The sequence below is a fragment of the Adelges cooleyi genome, unplaced genomic scaffold, assembly GCF_023614345.1.
Source record: "Adelges cooleyi isolate 19-005CV unplaced genomic scaffold, UGA_ACOO_1.1 ACOO_flye_CR_arks_rails_tigmint_CR_PRNA_108, whole genome shotgun sequence".
Classification (NCBI taxonomy): domain Eukaryota; kingdom Metazoa; phylum Arthropoda; class Insecta; order Hemiptera; family Adelgidae; genus Adelges; species Adelges cooleyi.
In genome coordinates, this window is record NW_026095761.1 from 18,440,355 (window position 1) to 18,462,236 (window position 21,882).

Genomic DNA, 21,882 nt, shown 5'->3' on the forward strand with positions numbered 1-21,882 from the left:
TATTTTATAATTAACAGAATATTATTATGATTACCAATTGTGTAATTGCGATTATAAAACAATTGTATCACAATACCGTTTAAACAACATTGCATTGACTCAATATGGACATAATACCTGTGTTCCAATGGAACACATGCCCACTAATAACATTCTTATTAAACGCATTTCCAATATTCTATTATAATTACTGTAGTGATTACAGTAGCATTTAAAGACGAGGCAACGCCTTAAAATGAAAAAAAAAACTGATACTTGAAACCATTTATTTTTTAGGAAAAGACAACGGAAAGATAATTGGGTTTTTTCAAAACATTTTTACCACATATTAAAAACTGTTAAATTTCTGTAATTAAATTGCAATTCATAACAATGTTAAATTATAATACAGACAAAGATTACAATTCGGACGCAATTATGTCGTTTGATTTTTGGTTGTTTTGGAGCTGACGTAATTGTTGCTGTAACAAAAAAAAAAAAAAAAATACATATTTTGTATTATTAAGTTCTAAATAATTTTTAGAGTTTTCTGCGTCGTGTAGTATTTAAGTAGGTATTATTTACTGTAAGATTCCTTATGGTTTCCAACAACATGTCCATCATATTTTTAGACATATCATCCATTTCTTGCTTGGTGTCGTCGAGGTTGGTTTTATCGAAAGTGACTTTGGCACGGTTGATGAAATGATAGTATGAATTTTGGAATTTCGTTATGTAAAACGCTGGTGTATAATCCGCATCGCCCTCCTTTGGCAATGAATTGTCGTTGTCGACATACTTGCCAACGGCGTAGTTGTACCAAGCGAGCACGTCGTCCTTTACTTCTTGGCTTTCGTTTTGATTGCCGTTTACCTGTAAATTCGCAATTACAGGTAAACCATACTGTGTAAGTGTACATAAACACACGGCTGGGACGGCCAGTGTCAAAATGAACTACTCGAGCGCGTCTAGTAAAGTAGAAAGGCATAATAATGTCATAATAATGCGTGCGCCGACTTACTTGAACCATGAAGTTGTTAAGAATGTTCTTGTTGTGAACGCAGAAAGTAAGGAACGCGCTCTTGGAGGCTGCCATCAGTGCCGTCTTGTTGGAAATGTTAAGTTCGGCCCACTTGCTGGTGACGTACACTACGGCCACTTCGTATTCTGGTCCCCAAGAGAACGGGATCCCATTCGTCTACAGTGAGCACAGGGATCAAGTAGATTGTTAACATGATAAAACTATATTATGATGATATTGAGCGCATAACGTCGACGTGTGGAAATTCACTACTTACGGTGGACTCGGTTTGTCCCACCATCGAATCCAACCGCCTTGCACAAACGCCGTCGAAACCTCCAGCAGACTTCATCGAATAGGTAGACTGGAAATGTTCAATGAAACAAAATTTACATAAAACATTTTTTTTTTCTAGTATTGTTAAATATGGTGTATTATAATTGGCCAATAGCTGCTGTTAATCAAAGTTCTAGTCGTGTTCGTTGTTAGTTTTTCTTAATTGTTACACATATTGATATTGTACTTTTAATTGAAGTTTGTATTCATTTAATATCTACATTAAATCAATCAAGTATCAAAAATCAAATGCGGTTAACTGATCATTTATATTCGGAGTTTTGGATTTTACAGAAATCCAAATAAATGAAATAAAAATAAAAGCCACTCGTAAGGAGTTCAATATGTGTCTATTTTCAAAATTACTACAGTCTTTCTTTATATTAATCGATTGGTATCTTGGAATGAGAATTTTTTTTCTAAACTCTATTGCCGACACGTGACTACAACATAGTATGAGTGTATTCGTGAGATAAGTCCATTCCATGTGTGTTCCAATAGAAATCATACACACTAATAATTTTCTTCTTGCTCACATTTTTACTAGAAATTTTTTACTTATTTGTCGGTTTCGTTTGGACTATTCCAATACTAATTATTTGAATGAAATTTTTTTTGACATTTGCGATCGTTTCTACTTTTTCGAGATGTTTGTTGTTCATTTCTAATCGAAGACTTTACAATTTAAATCGAATAATATTAGGGTTAGTAATATGGCGTACATATTATACAACATAAATATAACGAAATTTGCAAACGTACCTCATGAAATAATAATAATTAATGTTATACTGTTGTAGTAGGACGGTACAACGGCAGATAGAATTTAATTATTTCAAACTTTACCACAGGCGACTGCCTCGAAGACAAATTATAACTGTCATATTTACAACAGTATACGGCTATAGATGTCTAGACGTTCGTTTTATGAGTACATTAAGACATTTAATACCTCAAATACTTAGTGCTATCGTGGTGGGGGGGGGGGAGGTGGAGGGAATCCGAGATAAATGGTGTTATCCTGGACCCTGTCATAGTTTGTGGTAAGTTTGTCGATTTCGCCGCCAAACGACATATTAATGGTTGTGATTTTGTTGTTTTAATGCTTTCGCCGAAAACCGCTATTTTATGTTATGCGGTACACACAAAGAAGACTTTTGCGTTTGCCATTTTTTTATTACGAGAAATAAAAACTTTATATACAAAAATATTAATAACCCAAAAATGTTGTGATAAAAAAAACTATAGTAAAAACAAAAACGAAAATGTTAAAAAAAAAACGTTATAAACATTGAGTATAATCCCGAAATACCGTTATTTTTTTCCAAATACAAAAGGCAACTGGAAAAATTCTATACCGTCGTTTATCGCCAATTGACTAAGTAAAATAAAATACATTTGTGTCGAATCTGCAATTATTTGTATAGCTGTTCGTATGATACAATTTAAAAGTTAAATAGAACTTGACGGTATTTAACTTATGTAATTCTATCGATAAACATTTTTTTGATTTAAAAAAAAACTGTATAATAACAAAATATAATAATCATTATTGTTGGTTATTAAAATGCGCTATAAATATTTCTGAACTCAATACATAAAATATTGTACAGTTATTTACGGGAATATTATATATTTGGATCAACTAAAATTATTTGTAATTTATAAATAAAGTTGTAGTTAGAATAACAGCTAAATATAAATAGTTTGGTCAACTAAATGTTTAGTTAAAGCAACTATTTATTTGGTTCTTACAACAATACATGTATTAACCATAATTTCAGCTGAACCAATTATGTATTTGTTTCCGTGGTAGTTAGTACAAGTTTATTTGTTCGTAGGGAAGAAGTAAAAAACAATATTAGAAAAAATTAATAAATTACATTGTGGTCAGATATACAATTACACGTTAGTTATATTATGTATAACATATTTTCGGTTGAATACAAATGTGCGGTAAAAATATATAACGATAATGTGATCGAACCGTAATGCCATTTGTCATTAATCTTAAGAAGATACCACAATGCTTATATTTTAATCATGTAGAACAACTATTTAAAAAAAAAAAAAGCACGGTTTATTTTTATCCCAACCCGTATGATGTATAGCGTTATATATTATATTCTTTAAAAAATAAATAAATTATGATACAGCATCCTCTTAAAAGCAAAACTTAAATGATTATAATTTTTCGGATTAGACTTACTTGAACGGCCAACGCCGCGATGACCATCGCCAACACAACAGTTGCTTGTGCTGCCATTGTATTTGAATGTTAAACAAACTTGAAAAACTGATCAGTAGAGATAGTAAACTGTTCGTTAAACGTCCAATACATCAGTGCTAGGCGTTACACAAACTCGTTCATTTATACATCAATGAATATGCTTACAAGGGTACATTTTAACACTTTGCTGATCATTCTATTTTAAACAGACTAAAGTGCCAAAATTTCTTAATAATCTTTTCAATGATTATATTTCAATAGTCAACAAAAACATTAAAAAACAACAAAACAATTTAGTAATCTAATTATGCAACTTCTATAATGCGAAATTATTTCAAACGAAAGGCATGTTCAGCTCGAATGATTATGTGGTTAATATTTTAATGATTATTTTTTAACTAAAATTAAACGAAAATTCCAAATTATCAGTTTTTTGTTTTAACTGCAACAACAGAGGTATATTATCTTAAGTCTAAAGTGCAAAAATCATTCATACAACATTATGCTTATGTGCTGTAATATTGTTTGGGGAATGATGGCAAAAACAAAACAAAAATACTATCGTTTTAAATGCGTGTTTAGTCGTTCATTTCAAGTACCTACTATTGTACATTGCGCTGAATTTTGAACACTGTCCATAATAACAATAATATCGTTGGTAACTGATTATCCGGCTGTGTATTGTTCCTAAATAAAAAATGTTCGGTAACAATGTGCATTTTCACGAGCCATAAGGTTTTACGAGGCATTTTAAACGTTGAAAATCGCCTTCCTTGTCGTACTTACAGTTAGGACTAATGATCATTTCGAACGTTGTATGTAACTATAGCTGTTTATACTGTGTCAGCGCCGCACGCTTATGTTTTTTTTAAACGCCACCGATAAAAGTAATGGACATTGCTGCTATAATTATTTGAGAATATGATTATCATTATTATAGACAAAACCGTATGTAATCTGGTATTCACCGTGAACACTATTGTGCCCACCGGCGTTTCATCTTAAAAACTGCAATACTCTTAGGTACGTCCAACTAAAATAGACACTCTCTCTCTCTTGTATGTTTAACGTCCCTTATTCCCACCGATCGGAGCTTAGACGGTTTAGATTTGGCATTTTTGGGTTTATACCTGGCTACCAGACAAGTTGACCCCAGAGAGATGTGCAGGTGGCCGTTTCTCTTTCCCCAGACAGTCGAAGGAATAAACCGCCAGTGGTCGAAATTCGAACCAGCTAATGTGCTTTGGTACACTGCCGCCTTATCTCACTGCGCCACGTGTGTGCCCTAATTGAATATAATTGTACACCGTAAATAAGAACATTGTGTATTTTATCAATACTTTGGTATCGGTAAAATATCCGAATAATAATTGTAATAATGTAAATAATATTAATGAATGATGTTCAGTGTAAAATAAATATTTATCAATGTAACCGTTTTTTCACTCGTATTACTATTTATTAGTGTAGTAGAATTGCTTAATGTTTCTAGTTATAATTTTGGAAAACTTTGATATTGAGCATTCATTTTTTTGAAAATATTATTTATAACACCTTATGGAACTGCATTTATATATTTTAGTATCGGAGATGGATGTTGTTTGAATATATTATTGATATAAATTAATAAAGTGCTAAGAAATTCATTTTTTTATTTAATCGTTTATTAATTGATTTCTCTTTTATTTTTTGTAAATATAATAATTACATAAGTGTACTTACAAATTTTTGATAGCAATGTTTTAATTTAAAATCAAAGTATATATTATGTACATCATTTTTATTAATATTTTGAATAAAATGTATTTAAATATGAAAATTAAAAATGATAAAAAGTAAAACATAAATAATAGATTTATATAAATCTATAATTATAAATTTGTCTCTTTTGTCCAAATAAACAAAACAACAATAAAAACGGTTTTAACCAAAATTCAGCTTGATAAAGCTGACTTATCGCTAAACGTACCAGTATAGCCTTGCTCGACACAGTCAATTACAGTTTACATTTAAAAGTATTATTAAACAAATTTCTAATTGTATTGTTTTTAAACTTATGAAATCTTCTCGAGGGGTTTCTCTACAATATTATTTGGTATTGTATATTTTCATTAAATTTTTTAGTCTACGCCTATACATATGATATGTAAAATTACAAGTAGGTATACCGCGGGTTAATGTCTTAATATATCGTTTAACTACGTAACGTACAACAAAGATAAGATCTTACCTATTGTGTTTGCCATTAAAATTGCGGTTGTAATTAATTTTCGAATATTATTTATGCTAAACCCGTCCGGTGCAATTAGTAATATTGTTTCGGCGAAAATATCTATTTAGCTTCAGTATGGAAGGTACTTTTTACAATTAAGTGACTTTTTTTACACACACGTTTAGTTCATTGACAATTTGTTGTGAGTAGAGTTAGCTATTTTTTGTTAAAAAAAAATAGACTATTTGAATAATGGAATAATTACACTGTTCGCAAAAAATTGCAGCCGGATAATTGTTTTGTTTATTTATATTTTGAATACAATTCATATTATTATAATAATGTTCTTTGAAAAATTATCAAATAGAAAATGCACATTTATACCAAATAAATATATCTATTCCCAATAAAATGTACGAAAGCGAAACTTTAGATAAATTTGTTGTTGATAAATTTATTTTTGGACACTTAAATGTATCATTTCCATACCACGAAATCATTTAATCTGAATGTAGTTGTAAATGCAAGATTTGATGTTTGCATAAGGTCAACCTTAAACGTTCAAGTTTAAAGTTAGATAATGGATTAAAATTATACTGATAATATGTATAAATTAAAAATCTGATTAATCAGCTCTGAACAGGTATAATATTGATAACCACGAGTTAAGGTAATTTGTGTGCTGATTACTGCTGTAAAAGTCTCTAAATTAACACAAATCAAGCTACGTTATATAAAGATTATTTACTGAAAATTTAGACTAGTCGATAGGCAGTTTTGTATAATTAATTTTGTAACTCTTATGAAGGTTAATATGGTATTTTTCAAATGTTTATATAAAAAGACTTCAACAGGTGACATATGTGTAATTGATTCTAGTGATGATTTAAAAATGTTGGATTAAGTTTTATATAATATTCAATTTACACGATGCAGCATTGTTTGTTAAAGGCAAATTTTTAATTTATCAGACGCCTATACAGGGTGGCCTTAAATATATGATCTAAAAAATATTCACTAGAACAAAAGTTATTTCATTTGTCAAATCTTCCTGGGCCAACCTGTATACATATATGTGTTAATAAAATATGTACGACATAAAGGCATATTAAAACCCCCCCGAGACCGATTACTGTTAATTATAGCTATACTTTTTTTGTAGGAGATGAGCCAATAAGTACTACTTTTATAATTTATTACTTGTGTTCGGTTTGGAAGAAATCACTAACACATTATCACGTGATTGAGATTTTGGAATCGATTTTTAATTGATTTAATTGAATCAAATTTTAATTTTTTATTCAGGTGGACCAATATTTTTTTTAAAAACAAAATTATTATCCTAACCCGTATGATGTATAGCGTGTTATATTATATTCTTTAAAAATAAATAAATTATGATACAGCATCTTCTTAAAACCAAAACTTAAACGATTATAATTAATCGGATTAGGCTTACTTGAACGGCCAACGCCGCGATGATCATCGCAAACACAACAGTTGCTTGTCCTGCCATTGTGACTGAATGTTAAATAAATTCGAAAAACTGATCAGTTGAGAAAGTTAACTGTTCGTTAAACGTCCAATACATCAGTGCTAGGTGCTACACAAACTCGTTCATTTATACATCAATGAATATGCTTACAAGGGTACATTTTAACACTTTGCTTATCATTTAATTTTAAATAGACTAAAGTATTTTTTAAAAGTATCAACTTATTATTTCAACTACAACAAAAGAGGTATATTATCTTAAGTCTAGAATGTAAAATTCATTCGACGACATTGTGCTTATACGCTGTAACATTTTTGCATGTACACTTGTAATAGAATATTTTATATTATGAAATAATATGTAGGTATACACACTGACATTGCGCTGAATTTTGAACACTGTCCATAATAACAATAATATCGTTGGTAACTGATTATCCGGCTGTGTATTGTTCCTAAATGAAAAATGTTCGGTAACAATGTGCATTTTCACGAGCCATAAGGTTTTACGAGACGTTTTAAACGTTGAAAATCGCCTTCCTTGCCGTTTATACTGTGTCGCGCCGCACGCTTATGTTTTCATTTGAACGCCAATCAGAATATGATTATTTTTATTACAGGCAAAACCGTATGAAATCTGGTATTCACCGTGAACACTGTTGTGCAAACAGGTTTTATCTTTAAAACTACAATACTCTTACGTCTAACTAAAATATAGACTCACTCTTGTATGTTTAACGTCCCTCATTCCCGCCGATCGGAGCTTGGACGGTTTAGATTTGGCATTTTTGGGCTTATACCTAGCCATTTCGCCCCTGCCCCCCCCCCCAGACAGTTGGAGGAACAAACCGCCGTTTGTTGACATTTGAACCGGCGACCGTGCTTTGGTACATTGCCGCCTTATCTCACTACGTGCGTGCCCTAATTAATTAGACTACATTTTGTAAAAAATAACAGAGAGAATTGAATATAATTATTGTACACCGTAAATAAAAACATTGTATATTTCATCGATACTTTCGGCGGTTGTAAACTGCGCCAAGGCCCAGGTAAAGTCAAAATCATACATGTTAACTGCGCCCGACTTCTTGTCGAGGCGACATACAATACAAATTATATGTATCACTTTTATTAATATTTTGTATGCAGATTATTTAAATAGGTAAATTAAAACTGATATATGTTAAAAAATTATTGAAACTAATTGTTGATATATGTTAATTTTGATTATTATAAATAATTATCTTTTAAATGCCACTTGCAAGTAAAACGTAAATTATAGTATTTGTCTCTTTTGTTTAATACAATCAACACCACCATAAAAACGGTTTCAATCAAAATTCAGCTCGATAAAGCTGACTTGTCGCTAAACGTACCAGTATATAGCCTTGCTCGATAACGTCAATACAGTTTGTACTTTAAAGGTTAGGTTAGGTTTGGTGTAAATAAATGTCCAACCGTGTTGTTTTTACACTTATGAAATCTTCTCGAGGGGTATCTCTACAATATTATCGAGTTTTGTCTATTTTCATTTAATTAGTCTGCGCATATACATATAATATGTAAAATCACATATAGGTATACCCGGGGGTAATGTCTTAATATTATATCGTTTAACTACGTAACGCACTACAAAGATAAGAACTTACCTATTGTACCAAATTTTTAATTTATCAGACGCCTAGTTTATTTTGTATAGGCAATTTCAATAAATTATTACAATCTCAAGTTTTGTTCAATGATTCCTTTTTTAAAAGGTCAATAATTGGCATTTTGGTTTAGTTTTTTGTAAATGTGATATACGATATAGTATTAAAATGTGATATAATTTATCAATTAGGTACTTTATTTAAACACTAATCATAGTTTCTGTCTTCGCCTAACGTATACAACGGTGTTATTCCTATTAATAATAGTATGTAAACGACAAGTTTGTATGCAGGGATGTGCAAATTACAGTATCTTTTCGACTAAATACAAAATACAAGGTACATGTATCTTGAAAAACAAGATACAAAATACAAAAAGTATTTTAAATACTTGTACCTTAGATACTGCCAATCCTTGTATAAATGTAATGTAATATCTATATATAAATTAGTATGTATAACCCAAATATAACTTTACTAGAAAATAGGAAGTCAAGTAATTAACACTTATCTTCTAGTTGTAGATTGTATCACATAATAAAATAGTCGGTGACCATCAAATTATTCAAATAATATAAAATCCTATTTTTAACGGATGTTTATTAGTTTTATTGGATTTTTATCAATACAAAATTGTTTTTGGTGTATAATTTTGGACAATATAGACAAGATATTGTAACAATCAGCTAACTGTCAAGTATAATGTCTTTAATCTAATTATATTAGATAAAATATAAAACATATTATTATAAAATATATTATTATGATAAAATATATTTATTTTTATTATTATTGCACTCATAAGTAATATGTTTGAATTCTAATTCTTCCCTTAAATTTCGTTGGCGAGGTTTTGGAATTCTTTCTGTAACATAGATACAGTTTTGTTAAGCATATTTATATTGGATTAGGTATATTCTTATTTTACCGAAATATGTTTTATTGTTTCGAGCAATACGGTCATCATTTCTTTGGTCACATCATCCACAGTTTTCTTGGTTTCCTCGAGGTGTGTGTCACCAATTACAATTTTGGCCTGGCCGGCTCCAAGACTGAATGAGTTATTAAATTTCTTTTGATAATAAGCCAAATCGGCATCCTCAGCTAATTCACCATCCTTATTTACCAAGTCCGCAATGAATTTGTGCCAACTGATAACGTCATTTTGTAATAATGCGGTCTCTCTTTGATTATTTTTGACCTATTTAAAAAAGGAATAAATTAATAACTTTAAACATACGAGTGCATTTCTATTTATTAGATTATGTTAATAATAGTACATATTTTGTTTACTGCCTGCAGTAGAAGAATAAGAGGAAATCCATATTTACTTATCCATATTAAATTATGAAGTTATTTAAAACAATATAATACATTATAAAGTATAATTAAAATTCAAAATAAATAGAGTTGTATTGTAGCAGGGTATTTTGAACGAATGGGGTACACGTAGATGCAAAATTTTTAATAAAATATTTAGAAATGTCGACTTGATTACTTTTTTTAAAATTTTAAATTTCGACGGTTCTTAGCTTTTACTGTGTAAAAAACTGTATTTACGTACTTGTGTCATTAAATCAGATAAAAGGTTTCTCATTTTAATGAGGTAGGAAAGGTAATTGTTTTTGGCAATTTTCATTTGTGCTGCCTTGTCTGAAATGGAAATTTCAGACCACTTGCCGGTATTGAACACTATGGCGATTTCGTATTCGTTGGCCCAAGCGAACGGTAAGTTTTTGATCTATATATTATAAAAGCACAATCGTAATGACAAAATATATTATTAGGTACCCTAATCGTCATTGTTTTAACTCGATATGTGTTTTGTATAACTTTATAGTCGTATATATATATATATAATAAATATATATATAAAGGGGTGTTGCATGAATTGTGGAGAAAATGGGAGAGAATAGGTTGACATAGTTCGGCCATGTTGTGAAGATGTAAAAAACCGAGCTCTGTGGAGGTGTAGGACTAGGGTGGCCGACCCCATTAAGTTGGAAGTATAAGGCAAACATAAAGAAGACATATGGTAGTGTACTTACCGATGTTACCGTATCGCCGATCAGTGATAGTAGTTCGTTCATTCCCTTGTCCTGAACGCCACCAACGGGCGCTGAGTTGCTAGACTGGTAAATAAAAAAAAAACTAAGCATAATAATAAACAACATGATTTTATCATACGTATCATATTGATATACGTGTGTATTGATAGACAACACTGATAGAAGAATATTCAAATACAACAATTATACCTATCTATATTTCTGTATTTTGTTATATTAAAACTGTTATGAACGCCACCCAAAAATAAATGTGCGATAAAAATGTGTTTATGAGCAAGTAGATAAGGACTTGTAGTTAAAAATGTCCAAAAAAATTAAATGTACAACTTAAACATTTGGAATTTGCAACCGTATCTCATGAAATAATAATTATTACTCGTAAAGCCCTTCATATGATACAATTTAAAGCAATAGTTGACGATTATTAACTTAATTCTATCGATAATAATTTTTTTTTATTTAAAAAAAACTGTATTATAACAAAATATAATATGTGATATTGTTGGTTATTAAAATGCGCTATAAATATTTCTGAGCTTAATACATAAAATATTGTACAGTTATTTACGGGAATATTATACATTTGGATCAACTAAAATTATTTGTACTTTATAAATAAAGTTGTAGTTAGAATAACAGCTAAATATAAATAGTTTGGCCAACTAAACGTTTAGTTAAAGCAACTATTTATTTGGTTCTTACAACAGTACGTGTATTGTGGCCCCATATTAACCATAATTTCCGCTGATCCAATTATGCATTTGTTTCCATGGTAGTTAGTACAAGTTTATTTGTTTGTATGGCAGAAGTAGAAAACAATATCAGAAAAAATGAATCAATAAATTGTGGTCAGATTCACAATTACACAGCACTTAGATTATGTGTAACATATTTTCGGTTGAATACAAATGTGTGGTAAAATATAACGATATTGCAATCGAAATGCCATTTGTCATTAATCTTAACTTAAATGATATTATAATTAATCGGATTAGGCTTACTTGAACGGTCAACGCCGCAATGACCAACACAAACACAACAGTTGATTGTGCTACCATTGTGACTGAATCTTAGACAAATTCGAAAAACTACTGACCAGCTGAGATAGTTAACTTTTCGTTAACCCTAGTGCCGCTAACCATTCATCAATTCGACGAATACTGACAATTCTATACTGACTATTTTTAGTATGTATGTCGTATGCTATTCTACCACACATCTATCAACTGTAAACATCATTGGGAATATATGTGATAAACAATAAGTCCTATTGTTATCAGTTAGTCGTCAACCTTCGATTGCACAATTAAACATTATCAAACATTAGTTATAATAAATACTCATATTGCTCTGATTTCAAGTACGGTTCAGTGTTTTGTATGGAAATTGTAAAATTAACTGATATCTTATCCAAAGTATATAGTACGAGTCCAAATGACAGTTAAAATAGTAAGATGATTCACACTCGTTCACATAATATTAATGTATCAAATAATATTTACAATTAATACATAGCTGACGTTTTGTAGAAAATATAATTCAGATATAATCAAACTAAAAAATTAGGATCTATAATAGTTATGATGTATGTGTAGTCAAGTAATTTACACTTATCTTCTAGTTGTAGATTGTATTACATAATAAATAGTCGGTAACCATCAAATTATTCAAATAATATAAAATCCTGTTCTTACCGGTTGTCAATTAGTTTTATTGGACTTTTATCACTATAAAAATTGTTTTTGGTGTATAATTTTGGACAGTATAGACAAGATATCGTAACAGCTAGCTAACTGCCAAATATAATGGCTTTGATCTAATTTAATAATTATAAAAGATTATTTAGAAAAAATAATAAAGAAACCCTTCCTATAGTAACAAACATTTTTTTGTATAATATTAAAACACTTTTACAATTTTTCGCCAAACTAACGATAGTAATAGTTGAACGCCTACTTAACGGTCATAAAATAGTAGAAACTTAACATTTGTTTTTTAATTTAGAGAAATATTCAACCATTTTATAATATAATTTTTTTCCCATAATTAGTGTTTCAAAAAATTACTATAAAATATATTATTCTGACGGATTTTATTTATTTATATTATTATTGCGATTATAAATAATATGTAACACAAAAGTTGTTTATGAATAAATAGTTATAAAACAATTGTGTTCATATCTGGTTTAAAAAAACACGAATGTAAGAGAATGATACAAGCGCTCTAGAAATTTGACATCTATGTGAGATGTGCACACTGTTAGGAACATTATAAATGACTAACAACAATTATTCAGATAACTATTTAGCGTTTTTAATATTTTCACCAAATTTCAAGAATGTAAACAATTAATAATCAACTATTCTTTATTCGTCATTCAAATTCTACACTATAATTGTGGTAATGAATATTTTTTTGAATTCTAGTTCTTGCCTTACAAGTCGTTGGCGAGGATTTGGAATTCTTTCTGTAACATAGATACAGTTATGATTAGTATTTTGATATTGGAATTAGATATATTATTATTTTACCGTAGCATGTTTTATTGATTTGACCAATTCTTTCATCATATCTTCGGTCGTATTAGCTACAGTAACCTTGGTGTCGGCGAGGAGTGTGTCACCAATTACTTCTTTAGCCTTGCCGGCAAGAACACTGAATAAGTTATTAAATTTCTTTTGATATTGTGCTAAGTCGGCATCCGTAGGCAAATCTCCATCCTTATTTACCAAGTCCTCAATTGATTTGTGCCAACTGGTAATGTCATTTTGCACTAATGCGGTCTCTCTCTTATTATTATTCATCTATTACAACAAGGAATAAATTAAAAACTTTAAATATACGAGTGCATTTCTATTTATTAGATTATCTTATTAATAGTACATATTTTGTTTACTGTCTGAAGTAGAAGAATAAAAAGAAATCCATATTTATTTATCCATATTAAATTATTCCATTATTTAAAACAATATAAGGCATTAGAACGTGTAAGTATATTGAAAATACAAAATAAATAGGTTTGTATTGTAGCAGAGTATTTTGAAAGAATGGTGCGAATCCAAAAAAATATATTTCAAAATGTGGAACTAATTAATTTTTTTTTTAATTTAATTTAATATTTTGACGATTCTTAGTTTTTACTGTATAAAAAACTGTATTTACGTACTTGTGTCATTAAATCAAATAAAATGTTTTTGATTTTAATGAGGCAGTCAAGGTAATTGCTTTTGGCAATTTTCATTTGTGCTGCCTTGTCCGAAATGGAAATTTCAGACCACTTGCCAGTACTGTACATTATGGCGATTTCGTATTTGTAGGCATAATCCAACGGTAAGTTTTTGATCTATATTATAAATGCACAATCATAATGATAAAATATATTATTACCCTAAACGTCATTATTTTTACTCGATATGAATTTTGTAAAACTAAGGGGTAGTACGAGGAGGACGTGAAAAATTAATGGGTGAAGTGGGAGCGTCGGGTGTTTTGGGTGACAGGAGGATGCCTATAAAATTGAAAGGTAAATTTTATAGTTTTGCGTCGGACCATGTAGTTGGGAGTGTAAGGCGAAGCTAAAGAAGATAGTCGTACATATTATGGTGGTGTACTTACCGATGTTACCGTATCTCCGATCAGTGATAGTAGTTCGTTCATTCCCTTGTCCTGAACGCCACCAGCAGGCGCCGAGTTACTAGACTGGTAAAAAAAAAAAAAAAAAACATAGCATAACATAAACAACTTGATTTGATGATACGTATCATAATGTGCAATTTAAAAAAAAATTAACCCTTATGAATAATCATTATAATGTATTGCTTACATGAACAGACATCGTGGCAATAAAGACGAAAAATAGCAAACAATTCAAGCAAACTGATTTTAAATTCAAATCATTACAAAGTCATAGCAAACGAACCGATGGATGAAAATTAAAAAATTCAAACGACAAAAAATGTAAAATGTAATTTTAAGAGAACACCACAATGTTTATTTACTCATTTGGAACAATTATTTTCTCAAAAAACACAATTGTTATCCTAACCCGTATGATGTATAATGTATTATATTATATTCTTTAAAAATAAATAAATTATGATACAGCATCCTCTTAAAACCAGCACTTAAATGATAAATATAATTAATCGGATTAGGCTTACTTGAACGGCCAACGCCGCGATGATCATCGCAAACACAACAGTTGCTTGTCCTGCCATTGTGACTGAATGTTAAACAAACTTGAAAAACTGATCAATTGAGAAAGTTAACTGTTCGTTAAACGTCCAATACATCAGTGCTAGGCGCTACACAAACTGGTCCATTTATACATCAATGAATATGCTTACAAGGGTACATTTTAACACATAGCTTATTATTCCATTTCAAATAGACTAAGTTACGTCAAAGATTGTAATTCAATAGTTAACAAAAATTGACTAATTTAATAATCTAACTATGTAATTTGTGTAATGTGCAATTATTTCAAACAAAAAGCATGTTCAGCTCGAATGACTATGTGATTAATATTTTAATGATTATTTTTTAATTGATATTAAAAAAGGTCTGCTTTGACGCAGAACTGCATAGGTTTACAGTGATGTGCACTTTTATTGTGTGTCTGTACACACGATAACTTTTGAACCGCCGAACCAATTTCTTCGAATATTATTTTCTACTTTGACTAGTTTTAATTACCAGGAAAATGGTTAGATCGAGTTTAAATTTATAATGAATGTTTATTTAATGTGCTTCCATGCGGCAAGAACCTCAAACTTAACTACTACCTATTTCCCAACCTTCTCTTCCCCATGTTAGGGGGGGGGGGCCTATATTTTGTTTTTTTGTTTTTGTTTTAGTCGGTTTTTTACTGTCACTTTACAAAAGTAACCCTAACGGGCTACGATAAGTTATATAATTGACCTTTTAACGTGGAAAAAAATACAAATATTTATATCGCCTACACATTTCTTAAACACACTAACTATACAGATTAAAATTATATTATCGTCACGTTAGCAAAAATATTTATCAAATACCGTAGGCGCTATTTTAAAATTTAAAATTATCAGTATTCTATTTCAACTGTAGTATATGCTATAGTACTATAATTACTATAATACGGACGACGGGCCAGTCCGCCCCTGATATATATTGTCGTTTTAGATGTGAGTTGGCTGTTTAATTTCAAGTACACTTACAATAGTATATTTTATATTATAAAATAATATGTATGTATACACTGACAATGTGCTGAATTTTTAACGCGGTCCTTAATAACTATAATAATAATATACCGTTGGTAACTGATTATCCGGTTGTGTATTGTTTCTTAATAAAAAACGTTCGGTAACAATGTGCATTTTCACGAGCCATAAGGTTTAACGAGACATTTTAAACGTTGAAAATCGCCTTCTTTGCCGTACTTACAATTAGGACTAACGATCATTTCGAACGTTGTATGTATGTTTAGGTTATTCTGTGTCAGTGCCGCACGCTTATGTTTTCATTTAAACGCCACCGACAAAAGTAATGTACTTTGCTGCTTTAATTATTAGCAATCATCAAAATATGATTATTATTATTATAGGCAAAACCGTATGAAATCTGGTATTCACCGTGAACATTGTTGTGCCCACCAGCCTACAGGTTTCAATAGAGAGAATTGTATATAATTATTTGAACACCGTAAATAAAACATTGTACGTTTCATCGATATTTTGGTTTCGGTAAAATATCAAAATAATTGTAATAATGTATGTTCAGTGTGAAATCAATTTATCTCTACAACAGTTTTTCATGCATATTACTAATTATTTTATATAGTATTATTTTTAATATTATAAATAATTATCTTTTAAATGCCACCTGCAAGTAAAACATAAACTATAGTGTTTGTCTCTTTATAGGCAATTTCAATAAATTATTACAATCTCGAGTTTTGTTGAATGATTCCTTTTACATATTATATGTATATGTAAAATCACATATAGGTATACCCCGGGGGTAATGTCTTAATATTATATCGTTTAACTGCGTAACGTACAACAAAGATAACAGCTTACCTATTGTGTTTGCGATTAAAATTGCGGTTGTAATTAATTTTCCAATATTATTTATGCTGAACCCGTCCGGTTAACGGTGCAACTAGTAATATTGTTACGGCGAAAAAAGGTATTATTTTTTTTTTTTTTTGCCCCTTGCAGACTATAAGAAGTCGCCACGATTTTAGACAATACAGCTGACTAGAATAGCATGTGAAATGATAATATTAGGCAGCATCGCACAACCGCACCGACAATAATAAGTCGACCAAAACGCACGGACGTGGAATAATAATTTCGCCGCTGGCCCTTGCCATTACATAAGCCGCTCGTTGGTACACACAAAAGACATATTTTATTATACCAAGCCAACGGTCTTGCAGTCCACCGTCTATTTATTACCCACTAGTTAAGCCCCGGACAGTGTCCGGTTTCGTCGGTTAGAGTGACCGAAGCAACAAACAACGAACCGCGTTAATGTATTAGACATTTCATTAGGTAACATCAAAAGGCCGACCGCTGTAGCCCGTGTCGACCTTTAATGAGTAAAATCGTTAAAACATAATCTTTATACAATTATCGACATCTACTTTTAAGTTATAGCTTCAGTACAAAAGTCCGGTCGGTACTTTTTACAATAAAGTGACTTTTTTTGCACATAACTTTTTAGTTAATTGAAAATTTCTGTGAGCAGAGTTTGATAAGTATTTGTGGTAAGTAACCTATAACATATTAATTCTAGTGATAATTTGATAATGTTGGAATAAGATTTATATTTTAAATACAATATTATACACGTTCAATTTATATGTATAGTTTATTGTTATTTTATCTGCATGTCACTTTTGTATGCAATGTAGAATTGATTGTACGTTAAAGGCAAATTTTTAATTTTTAATTTTCTTGTTGTGTAATTCCTTTTTTAAAAGCTCAATAATTGGCATTTTGATTAAGTTTTTTGTAAGTTTGATATACGATATAGTATTAAAATGTGTATACAACGGTGTTATTCCTATTAATAAAAACATGTAAGCGACAAGTTTATATGCAGGGATGTGAAAAATACAGTATCTTTTCGACTAAATACAAAATACAAAGGTACAGGTATCTTAAAAAACAATTTACAAAGTACAAAAAGTATTTGAAACACTTGTATCTTAGATACTGCCCATCCTTATTTAAATGTAATGTAATATCTATATATCAAATATTATGTACAAGTAATACATAGCTAACGTTTTGTAGAAAATATAATTCAGATATAATCAAACTAAAAAATTAGGATCTATAATAGTTATGATGTATGTGACGTCAAGTATTTCACACTTATCTTCTAGTTGTAGATTGTATTACATAATAAAATAGTCGGTAAGCTTCAAATTATTCAAATAATATACAATCCTATTCTTAACGGATGTTAATTAGTTTTATTGGACTTTTATCACTATAAAAATTGTTTTTGGTGTATAACTTTGGACAGTATAGACAAGATATCGTAACAGCCAGCTAACTGCCAAATATAATGTCTTTATTCTAATTAATATTAAAACAGTTTTACAATTTTTCACCAAACTAATGATAGTAATAGTTGAACGCCTACTTAACGGTCATAAAATAGTAGAAACTTAACATTTGTTTTTTAATTTAGAGAAATATTCAACCATTTTATAATACAATTTTTTTTCCATAATTAGTGTTTCAAAAAATTACTACAAAATATATTATTCTGACGGATTTTATTTTTTATATTATTATTGCGATTATAAATAATATGTCACACAAAACTTGTTTATTAATAAATAGTTATAAAACCATTTTGTTCATATCTGGTTTAAAAAAACACGAATGTAAGATAATGATACAAACGCATTAAAAATTTGACTTCTATGTGAGATGTGCACACTGTTAGGAACATTATAAATGACTAACGACAATTTATTCTGATAACTATTTAGCGTTTTTAATATTTTAACCAAATCCAAGTAAATTTGAAGAATGTAAACAATCATATATTCTTCATTCAAATTCTACACTAAAATTGAGATAGTTAATATTTTTTTAAATTCAAATTGAATCGCTATTTTCGTTGGCGAGGTCTTGGAATTCTTTCTGTAACAACATAGATACAGTTATGATTAGTATTTTGATATTGGAATTAGATATATTATTATTTTACCGTAGCATGTTTTATTGATTTGACCAATTCTTTCATCATATCTTCGGTCGTATTAGCTACAGTAACCTTGGTGTCGGCGAGGAGTGTGGCATCATTTACGTTCTTAGCCTTGCCGGTTAAAATACTGAACAAGTTATTAAATCTCTTTTGATATAGTGTTAAGTCGGCATCCTTAGGCAAATCTCCATCCTTATTTACCAAGTCCGCAATTTTATTGTGCCAACTGGAAACGTCACTTTGCACTACTGCGGTCTCTCTTTCATTAGCATTCATCTATTACAACGAGGAATAAATTAAAAACTTTAAACATACGAGTGCATTTCTATTTATGAGATTTTGTTAATTAAATTATTCAATTAATTAAAGCAGTATAATACATTCTAACGCTTAAGTATTTTTAAAATTTAACACTAATGTGGTTGTATATTGTAGCAGCGTATTTTGAAAGAATGGAGCGAATTTTTAAAAAAATATTTAAAAATTTGGAATGCATTAATTTTTTTTTTTAAATTAAATTTAATATTTTGACGATTCTTAGTTTTTACTACATAAAAAACTGTATTTACGTACTTGTTTCATTAAATCAAATAAAATGTTTTTGATTTTAATGAGGCAGTCAAGGTAATTCCTTTTGGCAAGTTTCATTTGTGCTGGTTTTTCTGAAATGGTAATCTCAGACCACTTGCCAGTATTGTACACTATGGCGATTTCGTATTTATGGGCCCAAGCGAACGGTAAGTTTTTGATCTATATTATAAATGCACAATCATAATGATAAAATACATTATTACCCTAAACATCATTATTTTTACTCGCTATGAGTTTTGTAAAACTAAGGGGGAGTACGTGGAAGACGTGAAAAATTAATTGTGGGTGGGTCAAGTGGAGGTGAGCGTCGGGTGTTTTGTGTGGCAGGAGGATGCCTATAAAATTGAAAGATAAATTGTATAGGTTTTAGTCGGAATGCTGGGCAGTAGGATAAGAAAACTGAACAGAGAACGAGAGTAGCGAAGATGAGTATGTTAAGATGGATGAGTGGAGTGATTAGAGAGAATAGCATAAGGAATGAACACATAAGAGGGAACCTAGCAGTTGTATCACATGTGGAGAAAATGAGAGAGAACAGGTCGAGTTGGTTCGGTCAAGTTATGATAAGATATTAGGCAGAGGCAGTGAGAGGTGTTATGAAGATTAATGTAGAGGGGATGTCATGTGAAAAACAGTTCGCCCTCATTGGTTCTGTATTAAAAAAAAAAAAAAAAGAGGGCAAAAAAGGAAGAGGGAGACCAAAGTAAAGATGGATGGGCAGAATAGAGAGTGATAGCCGGGGACGATTGAACGAGATGTAGAAGACCGAGTGCTATGGGGGTGTAGGACTAGGGTGGTCGATACCATGTAGTTAGGAGTGTAAGGCAAAGCTAAAGATGATTGTCGTACATATTATTATTATGGTAGTGCAGTACTTACCGATGTTACAGTATCTCCGATCAGTGCTAGTAGTCCGTCCATTCCATTGTCCTGAACGTCACCAACAGCCTTCGAATTAATAGACTGAGAAATAAAAAATAAAAAAACTAAGCATAACGAAAACAACCTGATTTCTTATACGTATCATAATATAGAATTAAAAAAAAAAAAAAAAGTTATCCTATTTTTTTTTATTTTACTATACTTGTAATAGAAGTGCTACTAATTAAAATATTATATAGTTATTTACGGTAAATTATATATTTGGATCAACTAAAATTATTTGTAATTTTTAAATAAAGTTATTGTTAGAATAACAGCTAAATAAATAGTTTGGCCAACTAAATGTTTAGTTAAAGCAACTATTTATTTGGTTCTTACAACAATACATGTATTGTGTCCCTATATTAACCATAGTTTCTTCTGATCCAATTATGTATTTGTTTTCATGGTAGTTAGCACAAGTTTGTTTGTTCGTATGGCAGAAATAAAAAACAATATTAAAAATTATTAATTGCAATCGAACCATAATGCCATTTGTCATTAATCTTAAGAGGATGCCACACCGCTTATATTTATTAATTTGGAACAAGTAGTCTTTTTTAAAAACACAATTATTATCCTAACCCATATGATGTATAACGTAATATATTATATTTTTTAAAAATAAATAAATTATGATACAGCATCTTCTTAAAACCAGCACTTAGATTATAAATATAATTAATCGGATTAGGCTTACTTGAACGGCCAACGCCGCGATGATCATCGCTAACACAACAGTTGATTGTCCTGCCATTGTGACTGAATGTTAAACAAACTTGAAAAACTGATCAATTGAGAAAGTTAACTGTTCGTTAAACGTCCAATACATCAGTGCTAGGCGCTACACAAACTGGTCCATTTATACAACAATGCATATGCTTACAAGGGTACATTTTAACACATAGCTTATCATTCTATTTTAAATAGACTAAAGTTACGAAGTTACGTCAAAGATTATATTTCAATAATTAACAAAAATTGACTAATTTAATAATCTAACTATGTAATTTGTGCAATGTGCAATTATTTCAAACAAAAAGCATGTTCAGCTCGAATGACTATGTGATTAATATTTTAATGATTATTTTTTAATTGATATTAAAAAAGGTCGGCTTTGACGCAGAACTGCATAGGTTTACAGTGATGTGCACTTTTGTCTG

General features: G+C 30.1%; 1 protein-coding gene across 7 annotated transcripts; it reads right to left on the minus strand.

The window, feature by feature from the left end:
- Positions 1-328: 328 nt before the first annotated feature.
- On the minus strand, positions 329-21,679 carry LOC126845938 (uncharacterized). 7 transcript variants are annotated; one of them, XM_050585023.1, is made up of 5 exons: positions 21,420-21,569; positions 1,278-1,364; positions 1,001-1,177; positions 565-852; positions 329-461 (listed from the first exon to the last, which is right to left on the minus strand). In XM_050585023.1, exons 1-5 carry the CDS (start codon positions 21,474-21,476, stop codon positions 399-401), a joined length of 672 nt encoding a protein of 223 aa, XP_050440980.1. In that variant the 5' UTR covers positions 21,477-21,569; the 3' UTR covers positions 329-398. The 7 variants fall into 7 exon arrangements, with proteins under 7 accessions (XP_050440980.1, XP_050440969.1, XP_050440960.1 ...); XM_050585012.1 differs by lacking the exon at positions 21,420-21,569 and adding an exon at positions 15,154-15,284; XM_050585003.1 differs by lacking the exon at positions 21,420-21,569 and adding an exon at positions 7,238-7,309.
- Positions 21,680-21,882: the final 203 nt, after the last annotated feature.

Excerpts from the sequence above, each read along its gene's own strand:
- LOC126845938 (XM_050585023.1), bottom strand. The coding sequence starts at position 21,476 with ATGGCAGGACAATCAACTGTTGTGTTAGCGATGATCATCGCGGCGTTG. Across the intron at positions 1,365-21,419 it reads TCGCGGCGTTGGCCGTTCAA|TCTACCTATTCGATGAAGTC; the intron begins GTAAGCCTAATC and ends GAACATTTCCAG. Across the intron at positions 462-564 it reads AAACCATAAGGAATCTTACA|CAACAATTACGTCAGCTCCA; the intron begins GTAAATAATACC and ends TTTTTGTTACAG.